We start from the raw sequence: 13827 nt of genomic DNA on the forward strand, positions 1-13827 counted from the left end.
AAAAGATAAAAACACACAAATTAGTGGCCATCAATACAAAGTTCCTGTATGGAATATAAAACAAAACTAAACAAGGTATTTCAAAGCTTTTATAACAAATTTAGTAATTTTTTTGGGATATTGGAACTATTTTATAAGTACTTGGTATGTCCTTCAAATCATTTTCCCATTCTCTCTCACAAATTACATGACTTTTTCCAAGCAATTCCCTATGTCTACCTATCATGTTAAAAGAAACCTTTAAAAAGAAACAAAAGCAAAAAAGAAATCAAAAACAAACACAAACAAAAACCACAGACATGATGAAAGAATACTTTCTATGGACAACTGACGAAAAGATTTTAAAGGATTCTAAAATTGAATTTGTGCAGCAATGTGTGTGTTGGCTGCTCATGGCTTGGACTGGCGTACGCTTCGTTGGGTTAAAAACTGGCTGGATAGCTGGGCCCAAAGAGTTGTGGTGAATGGAGTTAAACCCAGCTGGAGGCCGGTCACCAGTGGCATACCCCAGGGCTCAGTACTGGGGCCAGTTCTCTTTAATATCTTTACCGATGATCTGGATGAGCGGATCGAGTGCACCCTCAGTAAGTTTGCAGACGACACCAAGTTAGGTGCGTGTGTTGATCTGCTTGAGGGCAGGAAGGCTCTGCAGGAGGATCTGGATAGGCTGCACCGATGGGCTGAGGCCAACTGTATGAAGTTCAACAAGGCCAAGTGTCAGGTCCTGCACACCTTGGGCCCAATAACCCCAAGCAGAGCTACAGGCTGGGATGAGTGGTTGGAAAGCTGCCTAGCAGAGAAGGACCTGGGAGTATTGGTTGATAGTTGGCTGAATATGAGGCAGCAGTGTGCTCAGGTGGCCAAGAAGGCCAACAGCAACCTGGCTTGTATAAGAAGCAGTGTGGCCAGCAGTGCTTGGGAAGTGATTGTCCCCCTGTACTCGGCTCTGGTGAGGCCGCACCTCGAGTACTGTGTTCAGTTTTGGCGAGTACTGTGTTCAGTTTTGGGCTCCTCACTACAAGAAGGACATGGAAGTGCTTGAGTGAGTCCAGAGAAAGGCAACAAAGCTGCCCAGGGATCTGGAGAACAAGTCTTATGAGGAGCGGCTGAGGGAGCTGGGATTGTTTAGCCTGGAGAAAAGAAGGCTCAGGGGCGACCTTATCACTCCCTAGAGGTACCTTAAAGGAGGCTGTAGCGAGGTGGGTGTTGGTCTGTTCTTCCACATGCCTGGTAATAGGACAAGGGGGAATGGGCTAAAGTTGCACCAGGGGAGGTTTAGGTTGGATATTAGGAAGAACTTCTTTACGGAAAGGGCTGTTAGGCGTTGGAATGGGCTGCCCAGGGAAGTGGTGGAGTCACCATCCCTGGAGGTCTTTAAAAGACATTTAGATATATAGCTTAGTGATATGGTTTAGCGGAGGACTTGTTAGCATTAGGTCAGAGGTTGGACTAGGTGATCTTGGAGGTCTCTTCCAACCGAGATGATTCTGAGATAATAAAAATCCACGAGCTCATGAACTCTAATACTGGAGGTGTCCTCCTGATAATAATATTCATGAATTATTATTGGTTTTGCAACATCAAAAAGCAGGCATGCTTTCAGTGACTAGAATAGGTGCTAACACCTTTGATATCACCTTGGCCAAAACTTAGAACTCAAAGCAATATTATGTCAAAATGACCAACTAACAAAAATATCAGCTGGAATGCAATAGTTCATAAAGGCCCAATGAAAAATTTAAAGTGCTCTTCAGAAATGTACAACTGTATTTTGGAGCACTCTCATTCTCCTTCCCATATTGTAACCCCAACAGTATCTCCAGGGTAGTTCTCATAGATGCATAACTACTATATTAATTAACAGAAGAACAAACAACCAAAATCAAGACCAGGTGCTATTCACAATTTTGTTACACTTCATTTAGAAGCCAGTATTTCAATATTTACTTTTCTTTACTCTTTTTAAGGGAATGTTTTCTTTGGTTACTCCTCAACTTGGCTTTAGTTGTTTCTCCTGGATTTCTGCAATATGTGAGCAATTTAATACTATGTTCCTATGCACAATATGATTTTCTTCAAAATATATTGTGTCACAGATTTTCCAGCAGGAGAAATACGGGCAGGTGAATATTAAGTTAACCTGTCAAGATTTTGTATCTCTCTGAATTTAGTTTTCTATCAGAGGAATCTTGAAGACTGAAACATATGTATTGCAAAGCTGTTTTTCAGGATTCTGTTGAGAAAAGCCAATGGTTTGGATATAACTACTCTGACTCTAACTTCAATATTTTATCAGTTTTGAAATATGGACATGAAGTGCCATATGTTCTACTCAACATAAAGATAAGGTTTCTTCCATACAAGCCTCTACGTCAAACTAAACATGAAGTTGCCTGTTTTCTACATGGTATCATTTTAACTTTGTTCAACTCCATATTCACTTGCAGTCCTTTTGCTAGGGGAAATTATTGCATTAGATTATATACATATATATCAAGCTGCAACAGTAACCCATCTCCCACAAAAAACTGCAAAATAAAACAAAACAAAGAGCAGTAACTCGGTTAAAAATATTTAAAATGCTTTTAGAAAACAGAAGTTTTCTACATATTCCACTCCTTGTATCATCTGTACTGGGTCTTCACCACTGTAAAATGAATAAATTATTGTATTTTCTTTTAAACACCAGTATACGCTCCATCTTATATTCAATATTATCAATGATGTAAAAAATTATTCAAGTGTCAACTGCCAGCCTTATCTGTGAAACTCGAGGAACACATTATCAGTTAAGACAAAGCAAAATATATACCCTGAAAAAGAAATAAGAAAATATTTGGTACAGTTCAGATTCATCACATATGATTTAGACTACTTTCTTTATGTTTTAAATTATTGCAGCTAGGTGTTTTGTTTCTATTTCAGAGGGAACCACTAGTTACATTGAAATTGCCATTAAAAACACCAAGACTTCCTAAAAAATTACAAATTTTGAGCACAAACTGCTAAACTAATGAAACAAACCTTCACTTTATTTCAATTGTCTTGCAACAAAAGGTGGAAATTATCTTGATCAAAACTGCAAATGAAGTGGTTTCAGATCCGATACCATTAACTGCTTACAGAATACAGTTTGTTAAATTTTTACATGTGCAAGTGCTGCTGACATTTTACTGAAGCTGGTCTTCTGTATGTTTTCAAACTTTTACTGCAAGTAAGGAAAACCTAAACATACCTTACTGTGAGGATCAGCAAACATCCTTGTGAAGATTTCACATAGCCTTTTCAATTCAACACGGCTGTCAAAGTGACAAAATACAATAGTCAACTCTGCTACTACTACTACTGGTACACTAATGCATAGCAATCAGCAAATTCAACCATACTGGATCAAAATCTAGTAAATGAAGTAGAAAAAACACTAAGACAAATAAAAATGTAATGATTTTGTCTAAAATAGACTTTCAACCTAAAAATCTCTCATCAATCTAATTCACATACTAAAACAGAGCAAAGGTCATTTTGAATTCGCATTCCTGACTACTGTAACAGAGGAGGTCATGAAAAAGACATTCTTAGTAGCTAGCCAGTAACAGTTTCTTCTGAATAAATAACCTACTGAATAAGAACTCTGTCATCACTACTAGATGCAACCACTTTGAAAATCTTCTGTGTTGTAAGAACTCTATTGGTTTTCAATTCCCTTTCTTAAGCTAAGCTTTTTAAACAGATTCCATGCCCTAGTAACCAAGAATGGACACCAGTTTCCTCATTTCTCCCCCATTCTTACTCTCAGACTTCCTGAGAGTAAGATACCCTTCTTCCCCTCTTCCCAACTTTCCACATTCCTTAGAACATTAGCCTCCTCTTTTACCTTCCTTGCCTTTCATCAACTTCAAAATAAAGATTTTTCTACTAATACGTTTTCTTACCTTAAAGTTCTCTGGTTCTTTAATAAATTTTGCAGGCCTAGAAGGCCTTCTTTCCTCTCTGACCAGTTGGAGCTAGCACAGCGATTTAGAACTTCAGCCACATCTTCTGTCTGTCTCATATATGTTGGTATGCTTCCATTCCTAGAGCTGTAGGACCTTTCTGAACAGGCACTTGATGCATCACTGTTGGCATCATCATCTGAGTACATCCCGTAAGACTCATATCTTCTTCGCACAGGCTTCTTCTATTGTTCAGAAACACCCCACATTAGTACTGATTTTCAAAGAAATTATACATATACATTTATCAGCAGGAACACCTACACTTTCAATAATCAGTGCAAGCCCTGCACTGACAAATGACTCCAACTGTCCAGCAGTTCAAAGCAAGATAATAAAAACATTTTAACAGGGTAAGGCTTGTGTAGAATTCCAAATACAAAAGCAAAGCAAATGGAAAGAAGACATACATTTGATGAAACGTTCAGCTTAAAGTTTATTTGTAAAAATCCATAAAATTGCATGATAGGATGACAAAAAGGTTGTATTGAAAGTTAGTTATTGCGCTTAACTTTACACATGTAAATGTAAGAATCAGGTCTAAAACCACATTTTCTCATTTTAACTTACTTTGAATCGAACATGTTAATAGTAAAATTAAACTACTGAAGAAGGAAAATAATTTCTATACCTTAGTCCGCATGTCTCCTAAGAGCTGACAGCAGTAAATTATTGAAAAGAAACAGAAATTGAGAACAGGAAGGTAAGGCATAGCAGCACTGTGACTATTAAACTAGCTGCATTGGAAAACATAATCTTTTGCAAATTTGACTCTGCTCTCCATATCTGATTGGTGTATCATACATTATCAATAAAAAGTTTGCTAAGATTCCATTTCCAGGAAAATATTTCATATCATCCTCTTGTTGTTCACAAAGACTTCTCTGTCAAAATCTTTCTCTAATGCAGTAATATCTGAGCATGAAGACTTGACAAGTACAGCCAACTGCTAATCATGAAACTTTCATTTAAACTTTGTATTTCCATATACTGCTCCATCTCTTTATGTTTAGCATCAATATCTAAAATATTTAAGTTGTCATTGCAACAATAACTACAGAAATAAGTTTTGAAAATGTCCTACACAATTTAGTTGTGTAATGCAAAGTCCCAAATACTTTAAAAACAAGAACAAGCCAACAAAACTAAACATATGACAAAGGCCAGAGGAAAAACATACTGTTTATCCTAAAATGAAAAACACAAACCACAGCAAAATAACTCTGCCATTCAAACTCTGAAGTTGAAGCAAGTAGTTAAAAATCCAATTCTATTACATGTTCAAAGAAGCAGAAGTAATACTGATCATTTTCCCCTTAATTACCATTTGCACTGGGTTACTTTTGCTGGCTGAATAGCTTAAAGGATACCTCAATACATACTGTTTATGTAAGCTTACTGTCAACAATGCATGTATCCATATATGCATAAGAGAATAAATAAAGGGATAAAAATCACAAGTACCAAAGCAATCCAGAATTTTTGATTTTTATACTGTAGATTATAGCATCCTGACAGATATATTTTAAAAACAGAACTCTGAACAAGGGCTTTAGTCTATGATAAAACAAGAGGTACATCTTCATAACCAGTTTTCCGTCTAAATGGAACCATTTGCACAGGACAACTTGTATATGTAGAGTATTACACGCAACCAGCCGTGATAATACTACAGTAATCTAATTTTGCTCGTCTTGATCCTTCCTAGATTCTAGCTAAAACACATATACCTAAACTAATTTTCCTCTAGCACGTCTATAAGCATCATGCTATTCTGCATCCAGGTAATACAAACAAGTTTCTATGAACAGACCTCATTGCTTCCAAGCAAGGCACATTCAAGTCTCAAGAGCAGTCATTAGAATCATGAGTTTCTCCTCAATTTATTATTAATTTCCTACTATATTCTTCATCAAGCTAAATCTGAATAAGCTATGAAACTCCTGAAAGTACTATAGATACTCATCATGTAACATCAACGTGGATAAATCTTACATAGATTTTTCTAATTGTAGCCAGAAACATTAAATATCCCATAGATTTCTTCTTCAATGCACCCTTAAAAAACAGCAACAACAAAAAAACTACCACAATCTAGAATGAGTTCCAGTTCGGTAACTAGCATTCTAGATCTCTGCTGAAAATGTTTTTCAAGTTCATGCTATCAAAAAGGGTAAACCCCATTGTTCAAACACACCGTGACCTGTGGCCATGACCAAGATTTCACAGATCTCTCTGCCTGTGAAGGCACACAAATTTTAAGCTAATGTGTCAAGACGACAGTATTAGCCAGGAAATCAACAAACTGGCAGACTATGAACATGACCGAGTTCTTCAGATTCTTTTTCCCTTCAAATTTTCTCTCTAAGTCCAATCATACCTGCCTGCACACTTACATTCATTAGAGTCTAATTTGTAGTTTTTTTCCCCACTGATGTTCCAAATAATCTTTCTGTTATAATAGAGCAACAACAAATTCCTTAAAGAATTCTGGAAGCTTTGTAACAGGTACGTATGTATGTATAATGTCATGCAAATAGCAAACAATACATGATAAAAAAGAGTATTCTAAGCATCAATATTTAAAATTATTTGAAGATTTCAGCTTGCTGGTGTCATTATCAGAAAAACAAAATACGTGACATGCTTCCACTTAGGCTAACTGGGACAGGGAGGTGAAGAAGGAGGTGAAGAGAACCCTTTAAAAAACAGTAACATTAAGACTGAGAATGACATAACTAGCTTGAAATTCTCAGCAACATTTTGAAAACAGAAACCAAACCTTGTTATGTTATCAGAACAACTTTAAATGGAATTCCAGTGTACTTTTAGCTCTCATCATCCCCAGCTCTGAGAAGCCTACCAACTTCAACATATACAGAAGTTTGTGTAGCTGTTGTGGGATACTGCTCATTAGGGCTTCCTGTGCAAGTGGCTCCTTAAGCTACTCCAATAGAACAGCCCAAGACCATTTCCTGCCTGCCATGGAAAAGTCATGTTTCTCAAAAGGCTTTTCTAAGACTAGATGGAACAAAAATTTTTGTATGGAACAAAAATTCCAATACTTTGCATCTCTAGCAATTCTGTTTCTTCCCCTCCCTCCTCCCCCCATCCCACACACTTAAAGGCAATAAAATAACAAAGTTCTTTTGTATGCTTCAGCATACAGACACCAATTACTTTAACAGTGTATCCTACACAAGATAAGTGCAAGATTCTTACCAAGGCATCTGCTACTGCCTCTTCCACATCAGAACCTGTGTTCAGAACTCGCATAGCACTAACTGATGATGACAATCTACTCGACTGACTAATTCCAAAGCTGGTACCTGTTATAACAATAACAAAAATGAATATATAAACATTTCAGTTAGAATTGGAACATAGAATATTAACACCACATTCACTTAAAAAAAAAAACAAAACCAAAAAAAAAAAAAACCCAAGCAGAAGAAAAGCATTTGGTTTATGCTTCTATTAATTATGTATAGGCTAAAATACTAGCTATTTTAATTCTGCACCCCTAAAGATATCAGCAAAATGTATGAATGAAATAAAGACCAAGAGTCATACATGAAGATTCTATTCCAATATCACAGAAGCAAAAACATGACAAGCCAGTAGTTTTAACTAAAATAATCTGGTGCTGGCCGTTTTGGTATTTTTTGTTTGTTGAACATCTTCATTTTGGGTTTTTATTTTCATTTAAAAAGAAAGCAATTACAATAGAGAGGCTACAAAGAATACTGATTAGAAAACTACATGCACAAAGAATGCTCTACAAATACTGAAAAAAAAAAAATGGAAAACTAGAAATCCTGCAAGTAAAAATAAAGTGATTGTTGTTAGGGAAGAAAAGAATTAACATTGGGTCATGGAGGTGGAGAGAAAATCTAGCAGCACATATACATCTATCTGGATTATTAAAACCACAGAACTCAAATTAATGTAAATTATATACTTTTTAAAACTGAACTTTGAACATAACCAAGTGGGTGGGGAAAAAACATCCAGGATGACCGCACAGATGATAGCAAAATGTACTCATCCTTCACCTGTAGCCCCATAAACATCAGGAGTGTAGAGGGCACCAGTGGATCTGGAGTGATGTCTGGAAGCTGCAATAACAGGATCATATAAAACCCTATCTATTACCATGGAATCAAAGTGCTGCAATACTTGCTTAAAAGAACAAAAGAGTATTTTTCAAATATATTCAGCTTTAGAACAAGAAACTGAGCATTACACAGAAGGAAAGAAAGCTTCAGAAAAGTTCTTCAATTATGTAGTACAGATAAATTTATGTATGTTGGACATTCCATGCATTTTTTAAATGATTCAAAGCAGATCAAAAGTATGTTCAAGTTCAAAGGAAAAAAATGTGTAGGTACACACTCACACACACACACTTATCAGATTCCTCAGGAATACCTAAAAAGTTCCACTGATATCGTTTTTCCATTGCAGAATTAACTCAATTCTACATGTTCAAGTTAGAGAGAGAGAACTCATATATCAAACAATGTAATCCACAATGAGTGACTACCACACAAACTTGCTGGCAGTTGACAATTGGTACTAGCTTGAGTTCTTGCATATGTGCAGATAAGCCAACCTCAGCTAAAAATCACCAATTTGCAGATGAAAGTTAAAATGATTCAATTTTAATTAAAATTTTAAATGTAATGTAATTAACATTTCACATTTGTTTTCTTTTAAGTAAAATGTGAAATTGAAATGTTAGTTAGTATGGCTCATGACAATTCTTTGAAGTTATGGAAAGTTGGAATCAAAGATCCTTAACTTCTGAATACAACCAAGAACCCTTTTTCTTCTGACACTTGAATAAAAATGGCCTTTTACGGATTCTAAAAAAGTTGAATCACTATTGCTAGTGTTTTTTCTTAAACCAAGCAAAATTAACGTTTTTAAACAAGCCATCTTCTTTATTCAGTTCACTTAAGTTAGAACTTCACAATCACAAATTAAATTTGCTTTGCAAACTTTAATAGAATTCAAGTGTCCAACCAAAATGACACAAACCCCAGATATAACAATTTAATAAAGAACTGTAAATGCAAATATTTTATGCCTTCTGGATACATAAAGTAGTGAAAATAGAAACCAGGAATTAAATGAATCATCCTTTACTCTGATTAACATACACAATTTAATAAAAGTCTCTGATTTGAATCAGAAAACCCTGACACGGACCAAATCACATCTGGGAAAGCACATACTTTTAATTTGAGTGAACTACAAATTGATTCTGAGCCGTGTAAAGGTCCCACAAACAACACTGCTTTTTTCTCTTTAAGTTCCCAGCTTCTTATATAAAAGTATAGAAGTGTATCTTATGCCAAGCTAAGCCTGCATGCAGTTGTTTAGCTGGGGAACTTCATTTTGCAAATAACACTTTATAGAGTACTTGGTTCTTTAAAACATACATCTCAGCATGGAAAAGGAGACAGGACAGAGCATATAAAAACAAATGCATCAGGACTGATAGAGTTTGAAGTACAAGCAACAATGGGATAAACCTTTCCCTTATTTTCCCATCAACAAGCTCTGAAAATAAAAGGTACAATTAAAAAATAATAAGCAAATAATTCAAGATGATCTTGTCTCCATACGCATTTGAATTATGCTAGGCAAATATCTAAGACATTGCTATGAAGCACTACTGGATCAAATTATCTCTTTCCAAAGAAAATTTTCAAGAATACTCTTTGTACCTCTCAAACACCAGAAACTGTGGAAGTATTTACTTTTAAATTTTATTTTAAGATGAACCAATAATAGGACTCAAAATAACAGTTTATTTCTTGACTACAATATCGAATTTTTACTGGCCTGGTGTTTAATATCTGCCAGATGTATGAGAAAACTGGTACTTCCATATAAATTACCAATTCCTTGCTTCTCACGAGTGGCTGTTATCTCTCACTTTGTAGTCCTATATTAAGATGTGAGATTATAGAAACACTTCAGACAGAAAAGCAACTAGATAACAATGCTCCAAAGGGCTTATCATTTCTAATAAAAAAAATTCTCAGAGAAACAGACAATACAGGTGACATTTCCCCCCCTCCAATTCTACATGCAACTGTTTCCAGCTACAGATACTGAGTTGAATTTGCTTTATTTCATCTTCTACTTGTACTCTTGAAAATAATTTTTTCTTTAATAGAAATCAATAATATCTCATAAGACAAAACCAGTCCAACGAAACACTGAATTAAATTTGAAAACCATCAAATAGATAGAATCATTTATTCCAGATATAGCTTATTTTACTTTGAGCTCTGAACTCATATAGTTACTCCTTTGTATTCTCTATGTTATCAGACAATTCAACATATTGTATTTGTACAAGTACCTGTTCTGATATCTAACACAAAAATAAAATTCCATCTATAAAAATAAAATCTCAAGTAGCATCCATCCCAATGACCCATTTGCTAACACTATTATGTTTGATACAGATTTATTTATTTATTAATGGTATTTGATCAGAAAAATCAAATGTAAATCTGATGTCACATGCATGAAATTGAATTCAAGCTGTAGGGTAGCAAAAGTAGCAAGGAAAGATCCAGGAAAATCTTGTTTCTGAAGGAAGAGAAGCATGTGTTCTGCACTACAGTCCAGCAGCTGTGCTTTAGTAAAAGATAGATTTGTTAATGGATCCTGCAAAACATCTACTTTTAATTGAATTTCCCAATTACATAGCATCTGGGTAAATCAGCATTAGTTCTTGAAACAGCCTTCATTCAATTAACCCATGCTTTTCCAGTGAAACTATGGCTGACAGGAAGCATGCTGCCTTTACATACAGACATCCAATGCTAATTAAGAGGACAGTCAGGTGCTTAAATTTGAGATAAAAACCTAAGATTCACTTGTTTCAGAATAAAGACTGGATTCGTTACACCCTAAACCGCAAACTACACTTGAAAAAAAGGATTCATATTTAAGATTAAATGAAAGGTAACATCAATAAGAAAAAAAAATCAGTTTTGGAAATAGAGTTCTGTATTACTGTAACAATAAAAAAAAAAATCTAGCACTTAAAATACTTTTATCAAAAGTTTGCTATGAATTTTGCAGCAACCTGGACAAAAATACATGGAGATGAGAGGCTTCCCTAATCTTTAGTCAGAAGCATGTTAAAACAATTACAAGTGAACTTTCCCATGCCTATTCATGTTTCAGAAATGGACACCAGCATGACAGGTCTACAAAACCTTTCAAGTATCAGGCCAATAAACTGAAGCACTTAACTGTAAATAAAACTTTTGCTTACAGCAGCTCTAGGAATGAGGACCAACAATAGCTATATTGTGTGCATGAATATTAAAAGTTTTCAAGTCCTCTTTTCTTCCCTATATAGCAACATGGTTCAATTACTTAGCACTTTTTCTACTCTGATTAAAAATAGACTGCAGAACTGTACTTTGGTTCATCTGCTTGGATAAGGACTTCACTACTTGCCCTGTTCATTTTTAGGAAACTAAAAGCAGCCTTAGAACACAACTCTTCAGCAGAGTGGTCCCTTACCTGCATCACTACATTTACTCACTCAGCAAAATAAAGTGTAATTTTAATTTTTCCCCTACAGAATACTGTGATGATAGTATTGCTAAGACAACATAAAATGAAGCAGATTTTCTTCATATGCACCAAGACAGTTCATTGACTAGGGAGTAGTTTTGAGCATTAACAGATCCTACTTGTTGATGCAGGGAAAGGTGGAAGATGACAGCAAAATTGTATTCTAGTTGGTCAAGTCCTTTAACTGTATCCAAACAATAAATACTCTAACAAAGAGAAACAATTTCAAAAAACTTTCCAAAAGCAGAAATGGCCTTTCAAAAAAAAACCTAGGTGCTACAAATCACACATCTTTCCAAGCTCTTTGATTTAAGGTAAGGCTAATACCAGCAAAGCATTTAATTTTGAGGTGTACAACCCATTCACACATCGGTCAATTCTCCATCAAAGTAAATGGTGAGCGAGCCAAAAGAATGGAAAATCATGGTGGCCCGCTACAGGCTAATGGAGGAGGCATGGATTCATTAGGTGCAAATAATGAAGTGCAAAGGCAGCCATGCACAACAAGGGGCTCTGAGTACTTACCAAGGGGTGGAAAAGAGCGGACAGGGCTTGTGTCCCTGCTACTTTCACGGCTGGCCTCCCGACTGCACCCCTGACTCACACTAGGCCGAGGAATGCGGCTGCCTCGTGCTAGTATGATTCAGGGTACAGACAAACAGCAGCACAGAAGGGAGAAGACATAAGAAAAGTTGCAGTTTTAATGCAATTCTGTTTTCCAGAAAGATCAAAGATGTATTTCTAAGAAAAGGCACTTATGATTATGTTGCATTTAGGTATTAACTGTTTCCACACACTTTCTTAATTGTGCTAAATTAACATTAAGCATAGCCACTTCAATTAAACTATTTCTTTGTACAGCTAAAAAAGTGGATTTACCAACTCTTTACAGAATGGTTGAAACACCTCAAAAAAGTCAGAGTAAATAAGCAATGAAAAATAATCCAATCATCAGTAACGCAAATGAAAACTTCAGCTTTCTTAAGATGAAAAATGTAAAGACATTATAGCTGGGGTAAAAAAAAAAAAAAAAAAAAAAAAAAAAAGATAAAAATAAAGAACAGCAGCAATACCTCCAAAATCAAAAAATGTTTTTCAATAAAGTGTATTAAAGTGCAATCAGGCTATACTGTGAGAGTTAGGAAGCATGACATTAATTTTTGTACCATGAAAGTATATACACATGCACACATATCCAGAGGACACAGAAGTTGTAAAGAAAATCTTTTCAAAATGGTAGCACTTTCATTTAGAGGATGTGATACTTTGGGGAGAGGGAATTAAGAAGAAAGGAGACGAAAGAGAGAAGGAAGAAATTGAGGAGAAAGAGAATAACTACTGCATTTTGACAGCACAAAACTCTCAGCTTAAATTCTAAAAACTGTCTTGTGTATCAATTACTAGTCTCAGCATCCATGCATGTTTTACGTTTTTGTCTATATGTATTCTAATTTTACCAACTACCAGTAATTAAATGCAAGCTGTAGTTATCTAGCACGTAAAGCAAAAAGGTCTATGAAGAAAACAAGTTATTTATCAATTCTTACCTACTGACAATCGAGAAGGACTAGCTTCTCTACTGCATCCCTGACTTCGTGGGATTTTGCTTCTTTTTTGTGCGGTTGCAGGATTCACTAACACTCTCTGAACCCCTGTGTTCATAGTAGAAAGTGTGGTTGTTGTCAAAACTCTTCCAGGAGATCCAGATCTACTGCCAGCTGAAGGTAAAATGAATGAATGTAAGTAACAGCATAAAAGATAAAAAATAAACAAACACCCAAGATTTAAAACAAACAAACAAACAAAAACAAAACACACATTAGCAGGGAAGTGGTGGTATACTGAAATGGTCTGACAAAACTTACAAGGTAAAAATGTGAAATATAAAATCCTGGTCCCCCTGGACAAATTCTTATAGCACTACATACAAAGTCAATACAATTATCAATACAAAGAAACATTTGGTGTGGTATTTAGCAATTGGTATGCTCAAAAAACCACAAACATTATTTTCCATTTTTGTTAATAGTTCCAATGTCCCTGACATGTACATTGGTGTATTTTTATTTTATTTTTTTTTAAGTTGCATGGTCTCACTAGTCACATTTTCTATTAAAAATAAAAAAGAACATCTAGAAGGCTAAAGGGAACAACTTTAAACCAGTGACTTCATCATTATTCCAGCTTTTCCAATACCAACAATACTTAAATAAAAATAGGT

At 35.3% G+C, this 13827-nt stretch overlaps 1 protein-coding gene across 12 annotated transcripts in view; it reads right to left on the bottom strand.

Annotated features, from left to right (window-relative positions):
- CLASP2 (cytoplasmic linker associated protein 2) overlaps positions 1-13827 on the bottom strand; it is a 136708-nt gene that overhangs the window by 25752 nt on the left and 97129 nt on the right. For 5 of the 12 annotated variants that reach the window (XM_082754919.1, XM_082754923.1, XM_082754922.1 and 2 more), the window contains 6 exons: positions 13154-13324; positions 12132-12239; positions 8048-8110; positions 7215-7321; positions 3933-4177; positions 3236-3299 (listed from right to left, as the gene is read on the bottom strand). In XM_082754919.1, the coding sequence (XP_082611045.1) occupies positions 3236-3299; positions 3933-4177; positions 7215-7321; positions 8048-8110; positions 12132-12239; positions 13154-13324 (758 nt within the window). The remainder of the gene's footprint in view (positions 1-3235; positions 3300-3932; positions 4178-7214; positions 7322-8047; positions 8111-12131; positions 12240-13153; positions 13325-13827) is intronic. The other 7 variants (XM_082754920.1, XM_082754928.1, XM_082754926.1 and 4 more) reach the window with 4 other exon arrangements.

Source organism: Aythya marila, assembly GCF_965140915.1.
Source record: "Aythya marila genome assembly, chromosome: 2".
NCBI classification, from domain to species: Eukaryota; Metazoa; Chordata; class Aves; order Anseriformes; family Anatidae; genus Aythya; species Aythya marila.